The 25,974-nt window shown below is 34.8% G+C and overlaps 1 protein-coding gene across 5 annotated transcripts in view; it reads left to right on the forward strand.

Moving 5' to 3' along the window:
• The window catches only part of Tasp1 (taspase 1), a 286,082-nt gene that overhangs the window by 65,960 nt on the left and 194,148 nt on the right, over positions 1-25,974 (forward strand). For all 5 annotated transcript variants that reach the window (XM_076848949.2, XM_076848953.1, XM_076848952.2 and 2 more), the window contains one exon: positions 11,247-11,353. In XM_076848949.2, the coding sequence (XP_076705064.1) occupies positions 11,247-11,353 (107 nt within the window). The remainder of the gene's footprint in view (positions 1-11,246; positions 11,354-25,974) is intronic.

Genomic DNA, 25,974 nt, shown 5'->3' on the forward strand with positions numbered 1-25,974 from the left:
TATTATGGCTCTGTATGAAGTGTGAGGAGTAAAGATTTGTTCCCAGGACGTAGGCTCCCTATTTACCTCTCTTATTGTTTATTTGGCTGAGAAAAAACTTTTTAGTTTGAGTAAGTCCCATTTGTTGATTCTAGTTATTAACTCTTGTGATATGGGTGTCCTATTGAGGAATTTGGAGCCCGACCCCACAGTATGTAGATCATAGCCAACTTTTTCTTCTATCAGACGCCATGTCTCTGGTTTGATATCCAGTTCCTTGATCCACTTTGAGTTAACATTTGTGCATGGTAAGAGAAAGGGATTCAGTTTCATTTTGTTGCATATGGATTTCCAGTTTTCCCAGCACCATTTGTTGAAGATGCTATCCTTCCTCCATTGCATGCCTTTAACCACTTTATCAAATATAAGCTAGTTGTAATTTTGTGGATTGGTTTCTGTGTCCTCTATTCTGTACCATTGGTCCACCTGCCTGTTTTGGTACCAGTACCATGCTGTTTTTGTTACTATTGCTCTGTAGTATAGTTTGAAGTCTGGTATAGGTATACCGCCTGATTCACACTTCCTGCATAGCATTGTTTTTGCTATTCTGGGTCTTTTATTTTTCCATATGAATTTCATGATTGCTTTCTCTATTTCTACAAGAAATGCCGTTGGGATTTTGATTGGCATTGCATTAAACCTATAGGGAACTTTTGGTAATATCGCCATTTTGATGATCTTAGTTCTACCTATCCATGAACAGGGTATATTTTTCCATCTTCTAAGATCTTCTTCTATTTCTCTCTTTAGGGTTCTGTAGTTTTCATTGTATAAATCTTTCACCTCTTTTGTTAGGTTGATTCCCAAGTATTTTATTTTTTTTGAGGATATTGTGAATGGAGTGGTTATCCTCATTTCCATTTCAGAGGATTTGTAGTATGCTCTTTTAAGGTCTTCAGGGAATAGTCCGAGAAAGGCAATAGCTGGGTCAAATGGTGGTTCCATTTCCAGCTTTCCCAGGAATCTCCATACTGCTTTCCAAATTGGCCACACCAATTTGCAGTCCCACCAGCAATGTACAAGTGTACCCTTTTCCCCACATCCTCGCCAGTACTTGTTGTTGTTTGCCTTCATAATGGCTACTAATCTTACTGAAGTGAGATGGTATCTTAAGGTGGTTTTGATTTGCATTTCTCTGACTGCTAGAGATGGTGAGCATTTTTTCATGTACTTGTTGATTGATTGTATGTCGTCCTCTGAGAAGTATCTGTTCAGGTCTTTGGCCCATTTGTTGATTGGGTTATTTGTTTTCTTATTGTTTAATTTTTTGAGTTCTTTGTATACTCTGGATATTAGGGCTCTATCTGAAGTATGAGGAGTAAAGATTTGTTCCCAGGATGTAGGCTCCCTATTTACCTCTCTTATTGTTTCTCTTGCTGAGAAAAAACTTTTTAGTTTGAGTAAATCCCATTTGTTGATTCTAGTTATTAACTGTTGTGCTTTGGGTGTCCTATTAAGGAATTTGGAGCCTGATCCCACAATATGTAGAACGGGGCCAACTTTTTTTTCTATCAGGCGCAGAGACTCTGATTTGATATCAAGCTCTTTGATCCATTTTGAGTTAACTTTTGTGCATGGCGAGAGAAAGGGATTCAGTTTCATTTTGTTGCATATGGATTTCCAGTTTTCCCAACACCATTTGTTGAAGATGCTATCCTTCCACCATTGCATGCTTTTAGCCCCTTTATCAAATATAAGAAAGTTGTAATTTTGTGGATTGGTCTCTGTGTCCTCTATTCTGTACCATTGGTCCACCTGCCTGTTTTGGTACCAGTACCATGCTGTTTTTGTTAGTATTGCTCTGTAGTACAGTTTGAAATCTGGTATCGCTATACCTCCTGATTCACACTTCCTGCTAAGAATTGCTTTTGCTTTTCTGGGTCTTTTGTTTTTCCATATGAATTTCATGATTGCTTTATCTATTTCTACAAGAAATGCTGTTGGGATTTTGATTGGCATTGCATTAAACCTATAGAGAACTTTGGGTAATATTGCCATTTTGATGATGTTAGTTCTTCCTATCCATGAACAGGGTATATTTTTGCATCTTCTAAGGTCTTCTTCTATTTCTCTCTTTAGGGTTCTGTAGTTTTCATTGTATAAATCTTTCACCTCTTTTGTTAGGTTGATTCCCAAGTATTTTATTTTTTTTTGAGGATATTGTGAATGGGGTGTTTTTCCTCATTTCCATTTCAGAAGATTTGTCGCTGATATACAGGAATGCCTTTGATTTATGCATGTTGATTTTATATCCTGCCACTTTGCTAAATTCACTTATTAGCTCTAGTCGTTTCTTTGTAGACCCTTTTGGGTCTGTTAGATATAGTATCATATCATCCACATATAGTGATAATTTAAGTTCTTCTTTTCCTTTCTTAATGCCTTTAATTTCTTTTGTCTGTCTAATTGCTCTGGCTAGTATTTCAAGACTAAATTAAATAGAAGTGGTGAGAGAGGGCATCCCTGTCTTGTTCCAGATTTTAGAGGGAATGCCTTCAGTTTTTCTCCATTCAGAATGATGCTAGCCTGAGGCTTAGCATAGATAGCTTTTACAATGTTGAGGTAAGTTCCTGTTATCCCTAGTTTTTCTATTGTTTTGAATATAAAGGAATGCTGTACTTTGTTGAATGCTTTTTCTGCATCTATCGAGATGATCATGTGGTTCTCATGGTTAAGTCTATTGATGTGGTGAATAACATTTATTGATTTCTGTATATTGAACAGCCTTGCATCCCGGGGATGAATCCTACTTGATCACGGTGCACAATTTTTTTGATATGCTTTTGTATTCGATTCACCAGGATTTTATTGAGGATTTTTGCATCTAAGTTCATTAGAGATATTGGTCTGTAGTTTTCTTTCCTTGAAGTGTCTTTGTCTGGTTTCGGGATCAGGGTGATGTTGGACTCATAGAATGAATTTGGAAGAGCTCCTTCTTTTTCTATTTCTTGAAGTAACTTGAAAAGTATTGGTATTAATTCTTCTTTGAAGATTTTGTAAAACTCTGCTGTATATCCATCTGGTCCAGGGCTTTTCTTGGTTGGTAGTCTTTTGATGGCTTCTTCTATTTCCTCCTTTGTTATTGGTCTGTTTAAATTGTGTGTATCTTCCTGCCTCAATCTGGGCAAATCATATGACTTAAGAAATTTATCGATATCTTCACTAGCTTCTATTTTATTGGAATATAGGGTTTCAAAATACAATTATCTTCTGTATTTCTGTAGTGTCTGTTGTGATATTGCCTTTTTCATCCCGTATGTTAGTAATTTGAGCTCTCTCTCTTCTTCTCTTCATTAGCATGGCTAAGGGTCTGTTGATCTTATTTATTTTTTCAAAGAACCAACTTTTAGTTTTATCAATTTTTTCAATTTTTTTTTTGTTTCAATTTCGTTGATTTCTGCTCTGATTTTTATTATTTCTTGCCTTCTACTACATTTGCTGTTGTTTTGCTCTTCCTTTTCTAGGGTTTTGAGATGAAGTGTGAGTTCCTTTATTTGTTGGTTTTTTCTTTTTTTTGAGGAATGAACTGCAGGCAATGAATTTCCCTCTTAAAACTGCTTTTATTGTGTCCCATAGATTCCGATATGTTGTGTCTGTATTTTCATTCATCTTCAAGAGTTTTTTGATTTCCTCTTTATGTCTTCTGTAACTCATTGATCATTCAGTAACATATTGTTTATTTTCCAGGTGATGCAGGATTTTTCCTTCCTTCTTTTATCATTGATTCCCAGTTTCATTCCATTATGATCAGATAAGTTGCATGGTATTATCTCCACACTTTTATATTTACTAAGAGTTGCCCTATGGCATAATATATGGTCTATCTTTGAGAAGGATCCATGTGCTGCTGAGAAGAACGTGTATCCACTTGATGATGGTTGATATATTCTATATATGTCGGTTAAGTCTAGGTTATTGATTGTGTTATTGAATTCTATAGTTTTTTTATTCAGCTTTTGTCTGGAGGATCTGTCCAATGGAGAGAGCGGTGTGTTGAAGTCACCCATAATTATTGTGTTGTGGTCTATTTGACTCTTGAACTTGAGGAGAGTTTGTTGTATGAATGTTGCAGCACCATTGTTTGGGTGCATATATGTTGATAATTGTTATGTCTTGTTGGTGGATGGTTCCTTTTAACAGTATATAGTGTCCTTCTTTATCCCTTTTGATTAACTTAGGTTTGAACTTGATTTTATTCTATATGAGTATGGCCATACTCCTGCTTGCCTCCGAGGACCATGTGAGTGGTATGATTTTTCCCAACCTTTTACCTTCAGTCTGTGTATGTCTTTTCCTATCATATGAGTCTCCTGAAGGTAGCACATTGTTGCATTTGTTTTTTTAATCCAGGTTATTATCCTATGTCTCTTAATTGGTGAATTTAAGCCATTAACGTTTAAGGTTACTATTGAAATATGGTTAGTACTACCCGTCATGCTTGTTTATTTATTTATTTTAATATGGCTAGCTTTTCCTTTTTTTTGGTTATTTTTTTTCCCTTCCCTTTACTGAGTTACCTCCCACTGTTAGTTTTGGGTGCTGTTTTTCAATTCCTCTTCTTGTAGTGTTTTGCTCAAGATGCCTTGCAGTGCTGGTTTTCTGGCTGCGAATTCTTTTAACTTTTGTTTATCATGAAATATTTTAATTTCATTGTCAAATCTGAAGCTTAATTTTGCTGGATACAGTATTCTTGTTTGGATTCCATTATTTTTTAGTGTTTGAAATACGTTATTCCAGGATCTTCTCGCTTTCAACGTCTGTGATGAAAAATCAGCCGTTAACCTAATTGGTTTACCCCTGAATGTAATCTGCCTCCTTTCTCTCGTAGCTTTAATATTCTCTCCTTGTTCTGTATATTGGATATCTTCATAATTATGTGTCTTGGAGTTGGTCTATTACGGTTTTGAATGTTTGGGGTCCTGTAGGCTTCCAGGATTTGGCAGTCCATTCCATCTTTCATCTCTGGGAAGTTTTCTAGGATTATTTTATTCAATAGATTGTTCATTCCTTTGGTTTGAACCTCTATACCTTCTTCTATCCCAATGACTCTCAAGTTTGTTTTTTTAATGACATCCCATATCTTTTGGATAGATTGCTCATGAGTTTTAAGCATCCTTTCTGTGTTGACTATATTCTTTTCAAGTTGCTAAACTTTGTCTTCATTATCTGATGTTCTGGCTTCAGGGGATCTAGTCTATTTGTAATATTCTCGTTTGAGTTTTTAATTTGGTTCATGGTTTCCTCCATTTCTAGGATTACTGTTTGGTTTTTTTAAAAATCTGTATTTCCTGGTAGAGCTTGTTCTTTGCCATTTGAATTTGCCTATTTTATTTGTTTTCAAAATATGCTTTCATTGTTTGAACTTGCTGTCTAAAGTCTTCTCTAAGATTCCATTCCACCTGAGTTAGGTATGCCTTGAGTTCTTTCTCTGTCCATTTTTCTGATGCCTCTAGGTTCTCCTGTGTATTTAAGTTGTCCTGCATTGTTTGTACTCCTTTTTTCCTTTGTTTTTTCATGGTGCTCAAGTTACTTTCCAACTCTGTTTGACTGCTGTGTTTTCTCCTTTAAATTTGTTTTGGTTTTTATAGTTCCACTATCTCTCCTTTGTGTTAGGAGACAATGTTTAGAGATGTTGGATTTAATTGTGATTTAAGGTAAATTCATTGGTTTCATTAAAGGCCTTCAGATTTTGATGGCATATAGAGAACTGAGGTTTGGACTTAGGATTTTATGTTAAGGTCGGGCGATTTGATGGTATGGAAGTTAGTATATGTTAGCTTCTTTGGGGGGTTGCTCAAATGCAGGCGGATATTAACAAGAGAATAGACAGGAGTACTTGGGGATAGTTAAGGGCTTAGGTGGACTATAGTCTATTTGTAGTATTCATCAATTTGCATTTAGGAAGTTATATGTAATCTGGGTGTTCATACTTAAGAGGAAAGATGGGGAAAAGGTAAGGATGGAAACCAAGAAAGAGATAGAGAGAGAAGAAAGACAGAGAAAATAATAGAAAAGAAAAGAAATGATAAAATAATAATAATAAAATGCAGTAAAATAAAAATTACAATTGAAAAAAATTACATTTGAAGAAAAAAATAATTAACAAACATACAAAAAAATTTTAAATTAAAAAATTAAAGAATTAAAAAAATGAGAAAAGAGAGAGAAAAAAAATGGGAGCACTGTTAGGCTTCTATTTTCTTTGCTTCTAGTACGTGGTGCCGTGCCTTCCGGGCCAAGATTTTGCCCTCTGGCTGTAGGATACAGTCCTTGTGAGGCCGCTTCTTCCCCCCTTGCCCCTGGTGTCTCTCAAAAACCTGTTAGCTTACGTTTATTCCTGGCCTCTCATCCCCTGGCTTCTCCTGCTAGCCATGCCTTCCCCAGTGTGATGCCTCTCGGCAGTTCAAACTGTACTCTGGGCCTACAGTTTGCTGGGTGTGGAGGGTGGCTATTGGGAACCGGCACCCTATTGTTTTCATTTTTCCGCTTGCCCCTCCCCCGGAGCTGGCAAGACAGGTTTCGTTTTCGATGCTGATGGGAGGGGGAGTTGGAGGTCAGGTGTCATTACCTTTCCCCACGTCTCTATGCAGGCTCATTCTGATAATCCCTCCCCCGATAGCCTGGGAGAGATTTTATGCAAATTCCCGCTGCATGGGAAATGGGCTGAGTAACAGCCCATTTATTGTTGCAATCTGTCGGAAACTGGCGATGGTGACGTCAGCTCTCCAAGATGGTGGCCGCTGGCTTCCTTGGTGGACTTTCCGTTGTGGGGGATAGAACTGGACCGCTTCCTTCCCCGTCTCAAACCCCGAACTCAGCCCGAAGCTCAATGAGGGCACAGCCGGCAGGACTCCACAGAATCCGTAGCACCATTTCTCTCTGCTTGCTGGTCCCTTCTCGTAGGCGCCCCGCCATCTGTAGTCGCGGGGCGGGCCGCGTATCAGTCAGCCTGGATCTCCTGTTGCACAGTTGGCTCAAGTTTGAGACTCAGTAACCTTTCCTTGGTGATGGAAATCCTTCCTCTAGGTTTCGGTGCACCCCAATTTTGCTGGAAATTCCTAACAAAATAGCTTTTGGTCGTTTTAACTTGTTATTCACCTGCGCAGTGACGTGGTACACGGGGTGTGATGCACCCTATTCGCGGCCATCTTCCCTCCACCTCCTGTAATTTTTTTGTCTCCTGATTATTTTGTATATTGTTCCCTTCTCCCTCTTTTATTGTGTATCCTTATGGTGTGGTGGTTTTCTGTGATGATAAGTTTTTTTTTTTTTTTTTTTTTTGTGTGTGTGTGTGTGTCTGTTTTGCTAATTAGTTTTAGTCTTTTATATTTTTTTATGATGGTAATTATCATCCTTTTGCTCTTATATGTAGTACTCCCTTAAATCTTTCTTGGAAGACTGGTCTTGTAGTGATAATTCCCTCAGATTTTGCTCACTTGGTAAAGAAGCTCTCCTTCATTTCAGAAAGATGGGTTTTTTTGAGTATAGTATTCTTGATTGGTAGCTTTTTTTCTTTGGGACTAATCATATTGTTCCATTTTCATCTGTCCTGTAGTGTTCTGAGAAAACTCTTGTTAGTCTAATGAGGATTCCCTTATATGTAACTTGATGTTCTGCTCTTGCTATTTTTGTCTTTGACTTATTTTATGGCAGTTTAACTACAATAGCACTGTACCACTGATATATAGCCTCAAGCTTTATTTTTATTTTTTTGCAGTGCTGTGGATTGAACCAAGGGCCTTGTGCATGGTAGGCAAGTGCTTTACCACTAAACTACATCTCCAGCCCATGTATATATTTCTTTTCTTTAAATGCCACTGAGTTATTTCAAAAGACCCATCTTTAATTCAGAAATTATTATTTTTAGTTGGTCTTGTCTTTTGTTGAGTGTGTGTGTGTGTGTGTGTGTGTGTGTGGTCGGAGGGCTTGGGATTGAGCCCAGAGCCTCTTGTTTTTTCATGATTCTTGCTCTACCACTGTTGTTGAAACTTTCAATTGCGTTTTTTATTTCATTGATTAAATTCTTCAGCTCCAAGATTTCCATTTTTTAGAAAAATGATTTCTTCTTTGTTAAATTTCTCATTTAGTCCATGAATTATTTTCCTTATTGTGTTGAATTGTCTACTTATATTCTCTTTCATCTTACTAAGTTTATTTAGGGTCATTATTTTAGATTCCTTTTCATGGCATTTAAGAAATTTCCTATGTTAGAGTTCATTTCTGGAAAGTTGTGTTCCTTTGGTAATGTCATGCTTCCTTATTTTTTCATCATTCTTGTGTCCCTACATTGATGTCTGCACATCTGGTTTAACTGGTGCCTCTTCCAGTTTTCTGGAGTGGTTTTCATTGCAAACGACCTTTTTGTTTAGATGCATTGTTGTTTGTCACTTGAGCAGATGCTTTGGCTTTGTTTCTAAGTATACTGAAGCTATAATTAAAGTATAGCTTCACTATGATTTCTTCAGCTGCATTCAACCTCAGTGGAGTCTGCAAGTGTCTCAGTGATTTATATTACATGCGTTTCTGGAGGTGGTGGTGTAACTCTGCATTGGTCCTGGACCATCAGGAATGCATGACCTCAGATCCTATGGAGGTGAATATTATGGCAGTTGCACTAGCCTTGACGCAGAGGTTACCTGAGGCCCTGCAAAGGCAAGAATTGATGGTGATTTACTCTTCAGCAGTGGCAGCTGTGATCCTGGGGTATAAGCATGACACTGAGGATACTGTCCGTGGAGGGGCACTTTGACAGGTTGATTATAATGTGGGTAGGGGTAAGTCTCTCAAATTTTCCTACTTTGAGTTCTTTCGAATCTCTTGGATGGTTTTATTTTAACTTTCATCAGATTTGGCAAATTTTCAGCCTCTATTTCTTCAAATTTACTGTCTTTTCTTTCATTCTCTTCTTTTGGGACTCCACAATATGTATATTTGTAAATCTATGCAAGGGCTTCAATCAGACCAAAACTTTCTCAGAGATTATTTTTTTTTCTTTCCATGCTCTTTTACTTCCTTCTCATCATTTTTCATTTCCTTAACTTCCTCTTCCTCCTCTCCTCATGTTCTATGATCCAAGACAGTCTTGTCTGCAAAGCAGTTGCTAATATGATAGAGGAAGGGATGGACTTTTTTAGTTATAGTTCAATCTTTCTATGAGGGTAAATAGCCCTTCAGATCCCCAGTTTAGTGCTGGGGTTGTGGCTCAGTGGTAGAGTGCTTACCTAGCATGTGTGAGGCACTGGGTTTGATTCTCAGCACTGCATATAAATAAATGAATAAAATAAAGGCCCATCAACATCTAAATTTTTTTTTAAATCCCAGTTTACTGTGAGGAGTTTCTACTATATTTCCATATTTGTTTAAACAAAAGTTTATTCTTAAATCTGCAAGACTCCAAAGTAATATTTCATTCTACTATAGATGGCAAAAGATGTTGAAGTAGGAAATTCTGATATTTAAATAGAAATGGAATCAGTGAGGGGCCCTTCCCCATGACCTTCACTTTTAGCTCCTTAAGTTTCTTCTGCTCCTCTTTTTGTTTTTCTCATCCATTTTCTTGGACTGCTTTTTGGGCTGTTTCAGGGAGATTTTCTTACCACCTTTGTGGCCAGATATGATATCTGCTGCCCCTACCCTAGACCTTGCTACTCAAAATTCTCCACCTTCAATGTGTCCTAGATTTATTCGTTTCCCTAGTATTTAATGAAACATTAGTATGCTAGTGTTGGCAAGTGCTCACAGTACAAAAACAACTTTAGCCCTTAGTTTACCATCCAGAATTTAACTGGATATTTTGTGTAAGGGTTTTAATGCTTCAAAAGTTGGTGTTTTCCATTTGTATCCACAGTTTTTAACAATATCCAGTGAGACATTTACTCTGAACAACAGTCTACTCTCATAAGAAAACTCCAGTAACCTCTTCAGTGTTATGTTCTTTTAAAAAAATATCTATTTATTAGTTGTAGTTGGACATAATACCTTTATTTTATTTATTTATTTTTATGTGGTGCTGATGATTGAACCCAGGGCCTCACACATGCTAGGTGAGTGCTATCACTGAGCCACAACCCCAGCTCCAGTGTTATGTTCTTAATTGCATTTTCTCTTATCAACTGGGTCTAATTTAATGTTGAAATCTGCATACCAAATTTAAAATTTTTGATATATATGTTATATAATTTAACAAATGTAATTCACTGTTTTAGTAGAATATAGAATATTATAGGATATATTGTTATATGATGCATTAACATATAATACATTATATAACAAATATTTTATAGTTACAATTAGAAACCTATTTGCTGCATGGTCATTTGATCATTTTTTGCTCTTTAGGGATATTTTTAATATTTTCCTTTTAGTTTTCAAGTTCTTTACTTTTTATCTGATTATTTTAGTATCTGAGGTCTTCTTAGATTAGACTATACTTTCTGATATTTGTTTGGCTTATATTCATTTATTCTTGGTTGTTTATTTCTCATGTGTTTTGTGAATTTTTCTTTTTAAACTATGTTAAATGAAACATGGGCATTTTGTGAGATCTTGGTAATTTAAGGCATGTGTGTTTTTTTCAGGGCATATTTGCACTTATATGTGGAGGCCTTTTAAAGCACTGCCACACTGAGATCCTTTTCCAAGTCACATAGTATGAATTCTTCTCTAAACATGTCTGAATACTATCCTCACTTAAAAATTTTCTGAGGGAGACTTTTTCTCCCTTACATCTAGAGTCAAGGCTGAGACTTGAAATTTCTTGTATCATAGTATATGATGGCTTTCCTCTTCCCACTTTTTTGGGTATATCTTTTGGGGTTTCTTTCCTTTCTTGATGGATAAATCTCCAGTATGTTTCCTAATGCTGCATGATCTTCAGGTTTTATCTCTTGTCTTCTATGTACAGATACATACAAAACCAGATTTGGAGATAACATGAATCAATAGATGCTGCTGGGTTGCATCTACCTTCAGGACTCACTTGTCTGTCCAGGCTTGATCTTTTTCTTAAATTTTGACCTATGTTATTTTTCTTATTCTGTTACTATGTAAGGGTACATCAAAAAGACTTTTTTAAAAACCCTTAATTCAACTTTCCTAAGGGTTTTGTTGTTGTTGTTGTTTTTCTTCTGGAAATGCTGCTCAGGATATCTCATTTATTCCATTGCCCTAATAAATCTCAAATGTTATTTTTAATGTTTCTTTTATAGGATTCAGTTTAGCTGCATTTAAAAGAAACAAGAGGAAACTAGAACTGGCAGAAAGGGTGGAAACAGATTTCATTCAACTAAAGAAAAGAAGACAATCAAGTGAAAAGGTCAGGAGGTGTTTGAAATATTAATTAATGTATTAATTGCTAACCTGAATTTAGATATGTAAGCTTTAGAACAGTACTGCCCTGTATTACTGTTGCAACATAGGTACTTTTAAGCTTTACAGTAGCTACATTATAAAAGTACAAAAGAAACAAGTGAAATTAATTTTAATAATATTTTACTTAAATCAGTGAATCTAAAATATTAATTTGAATTATAATCAATGGAAAAATTAACAATTAGCTGTTATAACACATTTTTATTAGGTAATAAGTTTTAAAAACTAGTTTGTCTATATTTTACACATTAAAATTTTGACCCCCTTTTTATTGGAAATATTTGACCTACATTTATATTTTGTAAGTATCAACTGTTGAAAATGTAGATTTACATATCTAGTTATTCTGGACATACTTAAAATTTTCTGGTAGTTGAACTGAATGTTTTAAAAATTAAATTAATTGAAATTTAATTCAATTAAAAATTCAGTATCTTATTTGCCCTTGTTTGATCTTAACTGATCAATAGCAACATGTTGCTTATGGCTACTGTTTTAGATCTTACAGTTTTAGATAAGTTTTAAGCTGTTATTCATTATTTTTAATTTTTTAAAATTTGTTTTACTTAGTTGTACATGACAGCAGAATGCATTTCAATTCATTGTATACAAATGGAGCACAACATTTCATTTATCGGGTTGTACACGATGTAGAGACTCACCATTTATGCAATCATACATGTACCTAGGGTAATGATGTCCATCTCATTCTACCACCTTTCCTACCTCTATAACCCTCCTTAACCTCCCCTTTGTCCAATACAAAGTTCTTCCATTTTTACCATCCTCCCTATCATAGATCAGCATCCACTAATCAGAGAAAACATTCAGCATTTGGTTTTTTAGGATTGACTTACTTCCCTTAGCATGATATTCTCCAACTCCATCCATTTACCTGAAAATGCCATAATTTTATTCTCTTTTAATGCTGAATAATATTTCACTGTGTGTGTGTGTGTGTGTGTGTGAGATATATATATATCTCACAGTTTTTTTATCCATTCATCTATTGATGGGCATCTAGGTTGGTTCCACAGTTTAGCTATTGTGAATTGAGCTGCTATAAACATTGATGTGGCTGTGTCACTATAATATGCTGATTTTAAGTCCTTTAGGTATAGACTGAGAGGTGGATAGCTGAGTCAAATCGTGGTTCCATTCCAAGTTTTCTGAGGAATCTCCACACTGCTTTCCAAAGTGGTTGAACCAGTTAGCAGTCCCACCAGCATGTATGAGTGTACCATTTCCATTACATCCTCTCCAACACTTATTATTGTTGTTTGTATTCTTGATAACTGCCGTTCAGACTGAGGTGGGATGAAATCTTATAGTAGTTTTGATTTGCATTTCTCTAATTATTAAAGATGTTGAACATTTTAAAATATATTTGTTGATCATTTGTATATCTTCTTCTGAGAAGTGTCTGTTCAGTTCCTTAGCCCATTTATTGATTAGGTTGTTTGTGTTTTTGATATTAAGTTTTTTGAGTTCTTTACATATCCTGGAGATTAGTGCTCTCTCTAATGTACATGGGGTAAAAATTTCCTCTCAAAACATAGGCTATCTCTTCACCTTAGTGATTGTGTCTTTTGTTGAGAAGAAGCTTTTTAGTTTGAATCCATCCCATTTATCGATTCTTGATTTTATTTCTTGTGCTTTAGGAGTCTTGTTAAGGAAGTCAAGGCCTAATCTAACATAATGAAGATTTGAGCCTACTTTTTCTTCAATTAGGTGCAGGGTCTCTGATCTAATTCCTGGGTCCTTGATCCACTTTGAGTGGAGTTTTGTGTAGGGTGAGAGATAGAGGTTTAATTTCATTTTGTTACATCTGAATTTCCAGTTTTTCCAGAACCATTTGTTGCTTAGGTTCTCTTTTCTCCAATGAATGTTTTTGGTGCCTTTGTCTAGTATGAAATAACTGTATTTATGTGAGTTTGTCTCTGTGTCTTTTAATCTGTACCATTGGTCTACATGTCTATTTTGGTGCCCAAACCATGCTGTTTTTGTTACTTTTTCTCTGTGGTATAGTTTAAGATCTGGTATTGTGATGCCTCTTGCATCACTTTTCTTGCTAATGATTGCTTTCGCTATTCTGGATCTTTTATTTTTCCAAATGAATTTCATGATTGCCTTTTCTAGTTCTATGAAGAACATCATTAGGACTTTAATAGGAATCATATTAAATCTGTATAACAGTTTTGGTAGTATGGCTATTTTGACAATATTAACTTTGCCTATCCAAGAGCACAGGAGATCTTTCCATCTTCTAAGGTCTTCTTCCATTTCCTTCTTCACTGTTATATAGCTTTCATGGTAGAACTCTTTCACCTTTTTTGTTAGATTGATTCCCAAATATTTTTTATTTTGAGGTTATTTTGAATGGGGGTAGTTTTCCTAATTTCTCTTTTAGTGGATTCATCACTTATGCATAGAAATGCCTTTGATTTATGGGTATTGATTTTATATACTGCTACTTTGCTAAATTCACTTATTCTAGAATTTTTCTTGTGGATTTTTTTTGATCTTCTAAATATAGAATTATGTCCTCAGCAATTAGCGATAGTTTGAGTTCTTCTTTTCCTATGCATACCCCTTTAATATAATTGCTCTGGCTAAAATTTTAAGGACTATTTTGAATAGAAGTGGTGAAAGAGGGCAACCCTTTCTTGTTCCAGTTTTTAGAGATAATGCTTCCAATTTTTCTCTGTTTAGAATGATATTGGCCTTGGGCTTAGCACAGATTGCTTTTATAATGTTCAGGTATGATCCTACTATTTCTAGTATTCTAGAGTTTTGGACGTGAAGAGGTGCTGTGTTTATTAAATGCTTTTTCACCATATTTTGAGATAATCATATTATTCTTGTCTTTAATGTGATGTATTACATTTATTGATTTCTGTATGTTGAACCAACCTTGCATCCCTCGGATAAACTCCATTTGATCATGGTGCACTAACTTTTAAATATGTTTTTGTATTTAAGTTGCCAGAATTTTATTGAGAAATTTTGTGTCTATGTTCATCAGGGATATTGGCCTGAAGTTTTCTTTCTTGATGTGTCTTTTCTAATTTTGCTAGTAGGGTGATGCTAGCCTCATAGAATGAGTTTGGAAGAGTTCCCTCCTTTTCTATTTTGTGGAATAATTTGAGGAGTATTGGTATTAGTTCTTCTTTGAAGGTCTTATCAAACTTGACTGAGAATCTGTCTGGTCCTGGGCTTTTCTTGGTTGGTAGACTTTTGATGGCGTCATCTATTTTCTTGCTTGAAATTGATCCATTTAACTTGTGTATATCATCCTAATTCAGTTTGGGCACATCATATGACTCTAGAAATTTGTTGATGCTTTCAATATTTTCTCTTTTATTAGAGTACAAATTTTCAAAATAATTTCTAATTGTCTTCTGTATTTTTATAGTGTCCATCGTGATATTTCCTTTTTCATCATGGATGTCAGTAATTTGTGTTTTCTCTCTCCTCTTCATTAGCATGGCTAATGGTTTATTAATCTTATTTATTTTTTCAAAGAACCAACTTTTTAATTTTCTTTTGTTTTAATCTCATTAATTTCAGCTCTGATTTTAATTATTTTCTGTCTTCCATTACTTTTGGTGTTGATTTGTTCATCTTTTTCTAGGGCTTTGAGATGTAATATTTGGACACTTATTTTTGACTTTTTATTCTTTTAATGAATGAACTCCATGCAATGAAGTTTTCTCTTAGCACTGCTTTCATAGTGTCCCAAAGATTTTATATGTTGTATCAGAGTTCTCATTTACCTCTAAGAATTTTTTTTATGTTCTCTCTGATGTCTTCTGCTATTCATTGCCCATTCAATATCTTATTATTTAGTTTTAGGTATAAGAGTAGCTTCTATTTTTTATTTTATCATTGATTTCTAATTTTATTCCATTAGGTTATGATAGAATACAGGGTACTATCTCTATTTTTTTCCTATATTTGCTGAGAGTTGCCTTGTGGCATAATATATGGTCTATTTTAGAGAAGGATCCATGTGCTGCTGATAAGAAGGCATGTTTACTTGATGATGGGTGGAATACTCTATATATGTCTGTTAAGTCTAAATCATTGATTGTATTATTGTGTTCTATGTGTTTCTTTGTTTGGTTTTTGTTTGGAAGATCTATCCATTGGTGATAGAGATTTGTTAAAGTCAACCAGTATTATTTTGTTGTTATATTTTTGCTTCTTAAAATTTAGAAGGGTTTGTTTGATATATGTAAATGCTCCATTGTTTGGGGCATAGATATTGTGATTGTTATGTCTTGTTGATGTTTGGTTCCCTTACACAGTATGAAATGTCTTTCTTTATTCTTTCTGACTAACTTTTTGGTTTGAAGTCCACTTTATCTGATATTAGGATGGAATCCCCTGCTTGTTTACATGGCCCGTGAGAGTGATATGTTTTATCCTATCTTTTCATCTTCATTCTGTGGATGTCTTTTCCTAAGAGATGAGTCTCTTTAAGGCAGCATATTGTTGGATCTTTTTTTTTTAATGCATTTTGTCAGTATATGTCTTTTTATTGATTAATTTAGGCTGTTAACATTCAGGGTAATTATTGAGACATGGTTTGTATTCCCAGTCATTTTGGTTTATTTTTGGTTTTTAACTTGATATAGTTTCTCCTTCGATTGGATTGTCTTTTTGTGTAATATCTCCCTTTGCTGATTATCATTGTTGTTTTTTATTTCCTCCTCATGAAATATTTTGCTGAGAATAGTCTTTAGTGCAGGCTTCTCATTGTAAAATTTTTTAACTTTTGCGTATCATGGAAGGTTTTTATTTTTTCATCAAATCTCAAGCTTAATTTTGCTGGATATAAGATTCTTGGTTGACATCTGTTTTCATTCAGAGCTTGGTATATGTTGTTACAGGGTCTCCTGGCTTTGATGGTCTGGTTTGAGAAATCTGCTGAGATACAAATTGGTTTCCCCTGATATGTAATCTGAAACTTTTCTCTGGCAACTTTTAAAATTCTATTCTTATTCTCTGTGGTAGGCATTTTCATTATAATTTGCCTTGGTGTGGATCTGTTTTAATTTTGTACATTTGGTGTCTTGTAAGCCTCTTGTATTTGATTTTACAATTCATTATTCATGCTTGGGAAATATTCTAATATTATTTCATTGAAGAGATTGTGCATTCCTTTGGTTTGTATCTTTGTGCCTTACTCTATCCCGATAATTCTTAGATTTGGTCTTTTCATGTTGTCCCATAATTGTTGGAGGTTCTATTCATGGTTTCTCACCATCTTCACTGTGGTCAGTTTTATTTTCAAGATTATATATTTTGTCTTCATTGCCTGAGGTTCTGTCTTTCAAGTGATCTAGTCTGTTGTTGATTCTTTCTATTGAATTTTTTTATTTGGTTTATTGTTTCCTTCATTTCATGAATTTCTGTTTGGTTCTCTCTTTCTTGAAGTTATCTTTTGCCACCTGTATTTCCTCTTGTATCTCTTTGTTGGAGTGGTTAATTGTTGCCTGTATTTGCTCTCTTAATTAATTCTTTGCTTCACAGATCATTTTAATTATGTACATTCTGAACTCCTTCTCTGACATTTCATCTACTGTGCTGTTAGTGGAATCTATTATTGCATCAGCTTGGTTTGTTTAGGGCACTTTCTTTCCTTCTTTCTTCATGTTGTTCATCTGTCTTCCTCTCTAGCAGTGTGGATTCTAGGTATGACAGTTTCTACCTTATAATCTGTAGTGTCCTTGTCTGCAGGGACCTGGATGATGGTTTTGTAGGTCCTGGCAGTTGTCACTAGATGGAAGCCACTGAGGAGAGCCACCCCATGCGTTGGTAGATGGAGGGGTCGCTGCACATGTGTGTGGGGTAAATCTCTTCCTTCTGTGCTGTGGCATGGTATCATGAACTGACTGCTGCTTCTCCTTCTGTGCAGCAGGCTGGGGTTATGGTCTCTAGATAGTGATTCTTAATATGGTTGTTTAGAGGGTTGACCTTAAGTATAAGGAAATGTGTATATATTGGATTCATGTAGGTTATTTTTTTAATATTTATTTTTTAGTTTTAGGTGGACACAGCATCCTTATTTTATTTTTTTAATGTGGTGCTGAGGATTGAACCCAGTGCTCATCTGGCTCACACATGCCAGGTGAGCACGCTACCACTTGAACCACATCCCCAGCCCCTCATGTAGGTTGTTTTATATTCTTCAATATCATATCTCTGTTTTTGTTTCTGATACATCCTTTGTTTGTGTTTCATATAAAAGTGTGCTATTATGAGTTCATGTATGGCATTCTTTAGATGCTTTTAAGAGTAGAAAGAAGTTGAAAACCTTAGCATTTTTTCTTATTCTATGGCTTGAAGGTTCATTAACACATATCATGATGGGTGTCTGAGGTTATCTGGCCATTTGCTGTACCTTTTGAATCTCATTAATAGAGATTCTGTATCATTCTCTATCAACTAGTTTTTCTATAATGGCTCATATAGTGATTTATGCTATCATAGTTTTATATTATTTATCTATATGTAAATGAATAATAAGTCACTACTCATAGTGATAAGTATTTTTCTCAGTATGTTGCCACATTGGACAATTAATCAGTTCAGTCTGTATCTCTTTATTTTTCTGCTATAGAAAAGTAGGAATTTAGGAGACACATGAACAAATTAGTAAGCAGATCCTGGTGAAAGTGCTTAGTAGTGTGGTTCTGTTTCTTGGGTTTCTGCATACTATATGATATCCAGTTGTACAAAATTATTACTTTTTTGTCCTTTTGCATAGAGTGATGTGTACATTCCATTGTATACATTCCATATAACCCTAAAACCTGTGAAGATAGAGAAATTTCCAATTCTTTCGTGTTTCCTTTCAGTCAATTTCTAACCTGCATAGGCAGCCATGCTTCTAATTTTTATCACTAATAGATGTTTTATACTGCTTTGAACTTTATATAAATGGAATCATAGTAATTTACTCTTTTCTGTTTGGCTTCTTTCACAAAATATTTTTGAGACATTGTATCACTGGTTTATTCTTTTTTATAATGAAGTAATATTTTCTAATGTGAATATACTGTAATTTGTTTAAGTATTCTGTTGAAGGCTTGGTTTGTTTCTAGTTTTTCATTATTATGAATAAAGCTGCTACGAAACTTACAGTTTGTGTGTGTGTGTGTGTGTGTGTGTGTGTGTGTCTATCAGTTGAGGTTTTTTTTTTTTTCTTCTTTTTTTTTGGTAGTGGGGATTGAACTCAGGGGTTCTTGACTACTGAGCCACATCTCCAGTCCTATTTTGTATTTTTTATTTAGAGACATTGTCACACTGAGTTGCTTAGTGTCTTGCTAGTGCTGAGTCTAGCTTTGAACTTGTGATCTTCCTGTCTTAGCCTCCCAAACCACTGGGATTACAGGTGTGCACCACCACACCTAGCTTCAGTTGAAGATTTTTTTAATACTTATTTTTTAGTTTTAGGTGGACACAATGTCTTTATTTTTTATTTATGTGGTGCTGAGGATCAAACCCAGTGCCTCATGCATGCTAGGTGAGCTCTCTACCACTGAGCCACAACCCCAGCCCTTCAGTTGAAGATTTTTATGCATAGAAATATCACTATATTTAACCAAATCTCATACAGAATATCTTAAGCTGGTCTTAATTCAAATGGTTCATTTTTTTTTCCATTCAGCAATGATACTCTTCTGTATAGTAAGAAAACAATGCTGCACAAGATGGAAAAAGTTCATGCTCCAGTGAGATTTTATGTTTTATTGGACAGAGACATAAACATAAAAGCACATAATTAAGATTGCTACTGTGTTTAGTAACTGTTATGAAGGGAGAAGAAAAAAACCAGAATAAAATTCGAAGTAACTTGGATTTGAGAAAGTCTGAAGATAGACTTGCTTAGTGTGATCAACAGAATCTCCTTTGAGGGGTTAACATTTGTGGTGACATGTGAAAATTAAAACTGAATTTTACCAGACATGGTGACATGCAGATGTAATCACAGTGACTCGATAGGCTGAGGCAGGAGGATCACATGTTTGGGTCCAGACTCAACAACTTTTTGAAGCCCTGAGCAACCTAGTGAGATCCTGTCTCAAAATAAAAAATAAGGCTGAGAATATAACTCAGTGGCAGAGTGCCTCTGAGTTCAATCCCCAGTATGTATGTACATATGTATGCATACATGCATGTATGTATGTATAAGTATGTAACATAACTAACTAACTAAATACTGAGTTCTGTGAAACCTCAGTGGAAGAAGGTTACAGGCAGAATTAGCTGCATGTATGGAGACCCTGATGGGGATTTAGAATATTGAAGAAAAGGAGAGGACGGTTGATATGGCTAAAACATAGGGACAAATGAAGAATGGTATGAGATGAAACCAAAGAGATAGGTATGGGTTAGTTCTTTGAGATCTGGTAGTTCATGAGAAGGAGTTTAAGTCCTATTGAAAGAATAATGGATAGTAATTAAAAAGCTTAAAGCAGATAAGTAGTGCTATCTCATTCATGTTTTAGACAGTTCTCTGAGGCTGCTAATGGGAATCTGTCAAAGGGGGAGGCAGAATAGAAATTGGGGGACTAGTTAGGAAGTATTACTTTTGGGAGAAAATGGTAACTTGGACTGTGGATAATAGAGATAGGGATGGAGAGAAGCAAATGGATTCAGGTTATATTTTGAGGGTTTCTAGAAAGACAGAAATTATTAATACTTTAGATAATTTGTAAGAACAAGAAAAAGATTTTAGCTCAAGTAAGTTGGACATTACCATTTAGTAAAGTAAGGAGGGCTGGGAAGTATGGCATATTGATAGAAATGGGAAGTAGAAATAAAAAACTCAACTCATTTCCATTTAACGGACTCAGGTTTACAATTGCTTTCCATTTTCACATAAATCGTATTACCTAATGCCAAAAACACCTTAAATACCCAAAGCCAATAAATTACCTTTTACTGTGCTGTGCTCTTTTGTTCCTTTCAGATGAATTAAATGCCATTGTACTTGTTGCTTTTTATTAATGTAATTACACAATGCATTAGGTCTTGTGTAAACTGTTAATAGTGAATTTAAAAACAGAGTTGTCTATCTGAAAACTAAGATTTATCTGAACATTAAAAAAGTAATCTGTTTGAAAAATAACTTGAAAAAGTGAAATTGGAATTTTAAACATTACTATAGAATTAAGTGTGGGCAAGCCAGCTATAAAAGACTAAATTCTAAAAATCTGGATGCACACTGCATTTAGAGTACTTTATTAGTGTCTTTATCTTATTCTGTTTTAGGTAGTATGAAATTTGAAATCATAGGATGATTCTCAACAGTTATTTCTACCTTTTTTCTCCCTGATCAACCCATTCCATATCAGCCTACAGTCTATTATGTTATAGTTCATGCAAGAAAGATGATGTGGAACAATATCTGGAGGACCACACTCAAAGAAAAGGCTTGGTCCTATTAAAAAAGATTCACTCATAAATGATCTTGTATGTTTTAAACAATAAGAAAATGTTCAAGGTATTTTATTAGTTTAGCTATCCATCAGTGTGACAAAATACCTGAGAAAACTAACTTACAAGGAGTAGTGGTTAATTTTAGATCACAGTTTTAGAGGCTTCAGTCTATATCGAATTGTTGCTTTTGGTAGTACATTATGGTGGGGGTACATGGTAGGGGAAATAGCTTACCTCATGACAGCCAGGAAGTGAAGAGAAAGAAGAAGATGTCAGGGTCCCAATATCTCCTAAGAAGGCATGCTCCCAAATAACTTCCTTTTACTAGGGCCTACCTCTTAAAGACTCTACTAACTCCCAGTAGTGCCACTAATGTTCAACCAAGTCTTTTTTATTGGTCCTAATTAGTTATACATGACAGCAGAATGCATTTCAATTCAAACAAGTCTTTAACACCTGGGCCTTTGGAAGACATTTGTAAAAATCATGACAGGCATTTTATTTATTTATTTTTTAATGATTCTCTGCTTCACCTAATAATTTTCGACTTCTGAAAAATTTAACCAAGCACCCATCATATTGGATAAAAGAATTTCTGACTGAAAGCTTGCTATGGCAGATAGAAATAAAGCATAAAGATAAAAATAAAGCATAAAGCTCGCTATGGCAGATAGAAATATTAGCTGTGGAGTTGGTTAATATGAACAGCTCCATGCTGATGGACAGAAGCTTTTTTTGTTTATGGACAGAGTGAGAGGGTGTTATAGTTTGGATGTGAGGTATCCCCCCAAAGCACACGTGAGATAATACGAGAAGGTTCAGAGAAGAAATGATTGGGTTGTGAGAGCCCTAACCCAATCAGTGAATTAATCCCCTGATAGGGATTAACTGAGTGGTAATTGAAGCCTGGTAGGATGTGGCTGGAGGAGGTGGGACATTGGGGGCATGGCTTTGGGGTATTTATTTTGTATCTGGTGAATAGAGTCCTTCTCTGTCTGCTTCCTGATCATTATATAAGATACTTCCCTCCATCATGCTTTCCTGCTGTGATGTTCAGCCTCATCTCAAGCCCTGAGGAATGAACCAGGTTTCTATGGACTAATCCCTCTGAAACCTTGAGTCCCTAAATAAACCTTTCCTCCTCTACAATTATGCTGGTGGGGTCCTTTAGTCACAGAAGTGCAATAGCTGACTAAAACAAAGGGAGATACTTATTTGGAAATTATTGGAATATAAATCCATGTGACTACTTGAGCTCACTTAGTGAGAATAGATAGGGGATCAGAATATTGAATCCTGGGCCAGTTCAAATAAAGTTGGGAGGAGGAGGGACCAGCCAAGAAAAAAGAAGGATCAGCCAGTGAGAACAGGTATAATCAGAAAGAGTGTCTAGAAAGCTAAGAGGGGAACATTATACAAAGAGTCATTACCTGGACCAGATGCTGCTGGAAAGATAACTAAACAGAAAGAGGACTGGCCATTGAATTTGGCACTTGGAGGCTGTTGATCTAGACAGGTATAGTTTCTTTAACAAAGTGAATTGAAGACTGGTGTAGTGTGGAATGAGTTGATCAGGGAGATGGGAGATGAAAGGTGGAGATAACTCTTTGAGAAGTTTTGCCATGGAGTACTAAGAGAGAGATGGGGTCAAGAATTAGCACCCTTGCTGTTCTGTGAACTAACTGTCAGTTCTGTAAATTCAGTGAACGATTTAATAATCAGAAGTCTCAGCTTTTTTATTTTTAAATGAAAATAGTGATATTCTGTTCCCAAACAAAAGAGTAGTTTTGTTATCAATGGAGGGAGATGGGAGTGGTTATTAGGTGGGTGATATACAGTGTATATATAGCATAAATGGAGACAGGTTTTGGTCATTTTCTTTCCCACAATAAATGTGTCCCTTATTACTACAAATTGATGTTTGGTTAAACAGTATTCATATAAATTGAATAAAACATAATTTCTACTTTTGAGATATATACATTTTAAGGTATAGTATTAAAAAGAAGGAATTAAAATTCTTAGTAATCATCTAGTGTTAGTAATTGGCATCTCTGTTTCATTCTTACTTATTTTTTGTGACTCAGAGGGAAGACATTCTAGAGGAGGAAGAAATTGCTATTTAACTCTTTTATTGTATTTTTATATAAAAATAGTAGTGTTAACTCTGTTCTATTCTCTTGGATAATCCAACTCTTCTGGATTTTCTTTACACTTTTCTTTTTCTTACAGTGTATAAATAGTTTGTATACTTTGCATGGTAGTGGTGGACCCTGAGACTGACATAAGCTGAAACCATGCCAAGTGATCTTATGGGAAAAAAAAATTATACTTCTTCCATGACATTTAAATATCTGTCAGAATGTTAAAAACTCTTTTACGGTTGGTTGTGAAAGTATAGAGGAATGGGAAAAATAGTATGTAAAACCAATATTTGTTTACTTCATTAAAGCATTAGAAACATCAAGAAATTGTTTCTATTTCTTCTTTAAAAAAATACCCCAAGAATAGTTTGAGCATTGCTTGTCATCTTCTTGACATAAAACTTAGGATATGGAGTGAGCATCATTTCTGTTGTGAATTTTCATACTTACTGCTAATTTTGGATCAGCTTTTAACATTTTACCTTTGCCCTTTCAATGTTGTAAAATAGCTCCCAAAGTTCCTTTAGTATGGAAATTTTGCCAATGTCACTTCTTTGGGGGCATTTTCCCCCCCATTTTGTCTGGCTGTATATTTAGAGTCTTGAATTGTGATTTATTTCTTCTGTAACTGTTTATCATTCATTCAAATTGGACCTCTAGCATTATCACCTTTCATTTCTTTCCTTTCATCTTTTTTGGTCAGCCTCCTGTTTTAGTAATCAGTTTTTGTAAAATATTGTGTGGATTTATCACATTAAGACAAAGAAGCAACACAGCCATATGCTTTGCTGTCTGTGTGCAGTGACACATCACAGACAGATTGGGAAAGAATCTGTGACATGATTGGTCACTGATCATGTTGTACATCGGATATTTTGTAGTGGTTGGTGAAATGAAGAGCTAGCAGTGAAGTCTGTATTTTATACATTTATACACAGTTAATAGAACCTGGTAGCAGAAATTTGAACTATATGTTTGGGGTACTGGTATTATTCAATCAAACTGTCATGACTGAAATTCATATATACTATTAAAGCAAGAACTGTGTTTCTATAAAGGAACCTGGGCTGTTTGTACTACAAAGTTTCCTTCAATCTGAGTTTTATTGAGCATGTTCCCATGTCCTTTTTAATTTCTACAGATTGATATTTGGACTGCTCCTGACAACATTGCTATAAACTCTCACTGTTGCTAGAATACTTATCAATAAGTTCTGTGGTATGTGTGATGAGGTGATTACTTATTTTAAATTTATTTTTTTGTTTTGATACAAAAAGTAAAAGGTATTTGTGTTGATACTTTGTCATATTTGGAAGAAAACTTTCTTGAAATTAAGTGGTTAACTCATTGGGCAATTGCTTTACCTGGTTGATAACACAGGACTGACAGAGTTGCTATATAACTGAGAATTTCTTGATAAAAGCAGAGTTCCTCACATTTAGAAAACAGACTCAATGAACACCATAACCTAGATTTCATAAATATCAGTTTCAAACAGCTACTTCTGAATATGACTGGAAGGGACTAAAGTATTAAAGGAGGTTGGGGGTATTGTTTGATCTCAACATTTTTGATGTTGTAAGTCTCTTTTTCTCTTCATTTTTTCACAGGCATATTGCCTAAATAGTTTCCATCTCTTTTTCTTTAATAACAAATTTTACAGTTGAATATACATAGTTAGTCTTTGCCTCCCTCAACCACTTTTATGAAGTAATTTAAGTTTTCAATTAATTTTATTGGTTTTTAGGTAAAGAAGTACTTACGTAGGACAGTGAAATGAGAGTTAATCATATCTTTTTGTATATATGTTAATATCTTTCAAATTCTTCAATTTCTAATAAACAGATTAAGAAATATTTGCAATGCTTTTGGTGCTCTTATACCATGTTATGTGTTCAAAACCACTCTAAAGAGATGCTACAACTTTTAATTTTGTGTTCTTTAGCCACCACATAGAGACATCAAATTGGCCACCTGGTTCAGAAAGGAAACGTTGGGCTTTGCTTTGTGTACTTCATATAAATATATTCTATTCTTTTGAAGTATATTGTGGGTAACATTTTTCCCTTTTATCCACCATCTTGAAATTATTATGTAAACGCTTAGCTGTATCATACTAAATCACTATATTTTTTGGGTGAGAGGTCGGTTAAGATCAAAGAAAATAAATGCACACAAAAAAACATGTTTTCCTCAGATTGTTCCATTTGTACTTGTGTACATGTCTGTGCATTATGTGTGCTTGGAAAAGAGTCATTAGTTTTCTCTGGAAATTTACTTTACTTGATCTGCAGTCCTCTTGTGTTTTTCAAGATGATGGTTAGTATGTGGATATACAAATAAATAAAAGTAGGAAGCTTTTTTGATTTCTCTTTTGTATAAAGAAATATACATAACATTTTTTCTTGTAAAACTGAAAATTCTTCCAGTGATTTGGTTATTTTCTGTTTGAAATTATTTCTTTAATTATGGGTAATATATATATTTCTAATCTAAGGCTATCTTGATTACTGGATGAATGTATGGATTTTGCATGTAGATAAGAAGGTATGGCAATAGCTTAATTAAATGTATTATCACCTTATGCATTAGTGTAAGTTATAGAGCTTGATGATCAGTATTTCTTTTCATTATGATTCTTTAAATGTCCATGGTTTGTAGTATTTTGCATGTTCATTCATCAGTATCCGAATCTCAGATTTTTTAAACATGACAACTGGACAGTTGAAGCATTTTCCCCAAATTTCAGGAAAAACTTCCATGTTCTCATGTACGATTCAATAGCTAGTAGGTTGGGTTTCTTCCCAACTCTTCCTTAAGAGTTAGTTAGATAAACCTTAAATCTCTGGATCTTAAAGTTAGAGGCCAGATGAAAATCAGGCAAGAAGCCAGTGTTAACAAATCTTAATTGCTGTTTGAAGGTAACCCTGAAGGTTTTCCAGAATACTTGTTATAAGTTCATATCAGA

This window comes from Callospermophilus lateralis, chromosome 3, assembly GCF_048772815.1.
Source record: "Callospermophilus lateralis isolate mCalLat2 chromosome 3, mCalLat2.hap1, whole genome shotgun sequence".
Taxonomy (NCBI): Eukaryota; Metazoa; Chordata; class Mammalia; order Rodentia; family Sciuridae; genus Callospermophilus; species Callospermophilus lateralis.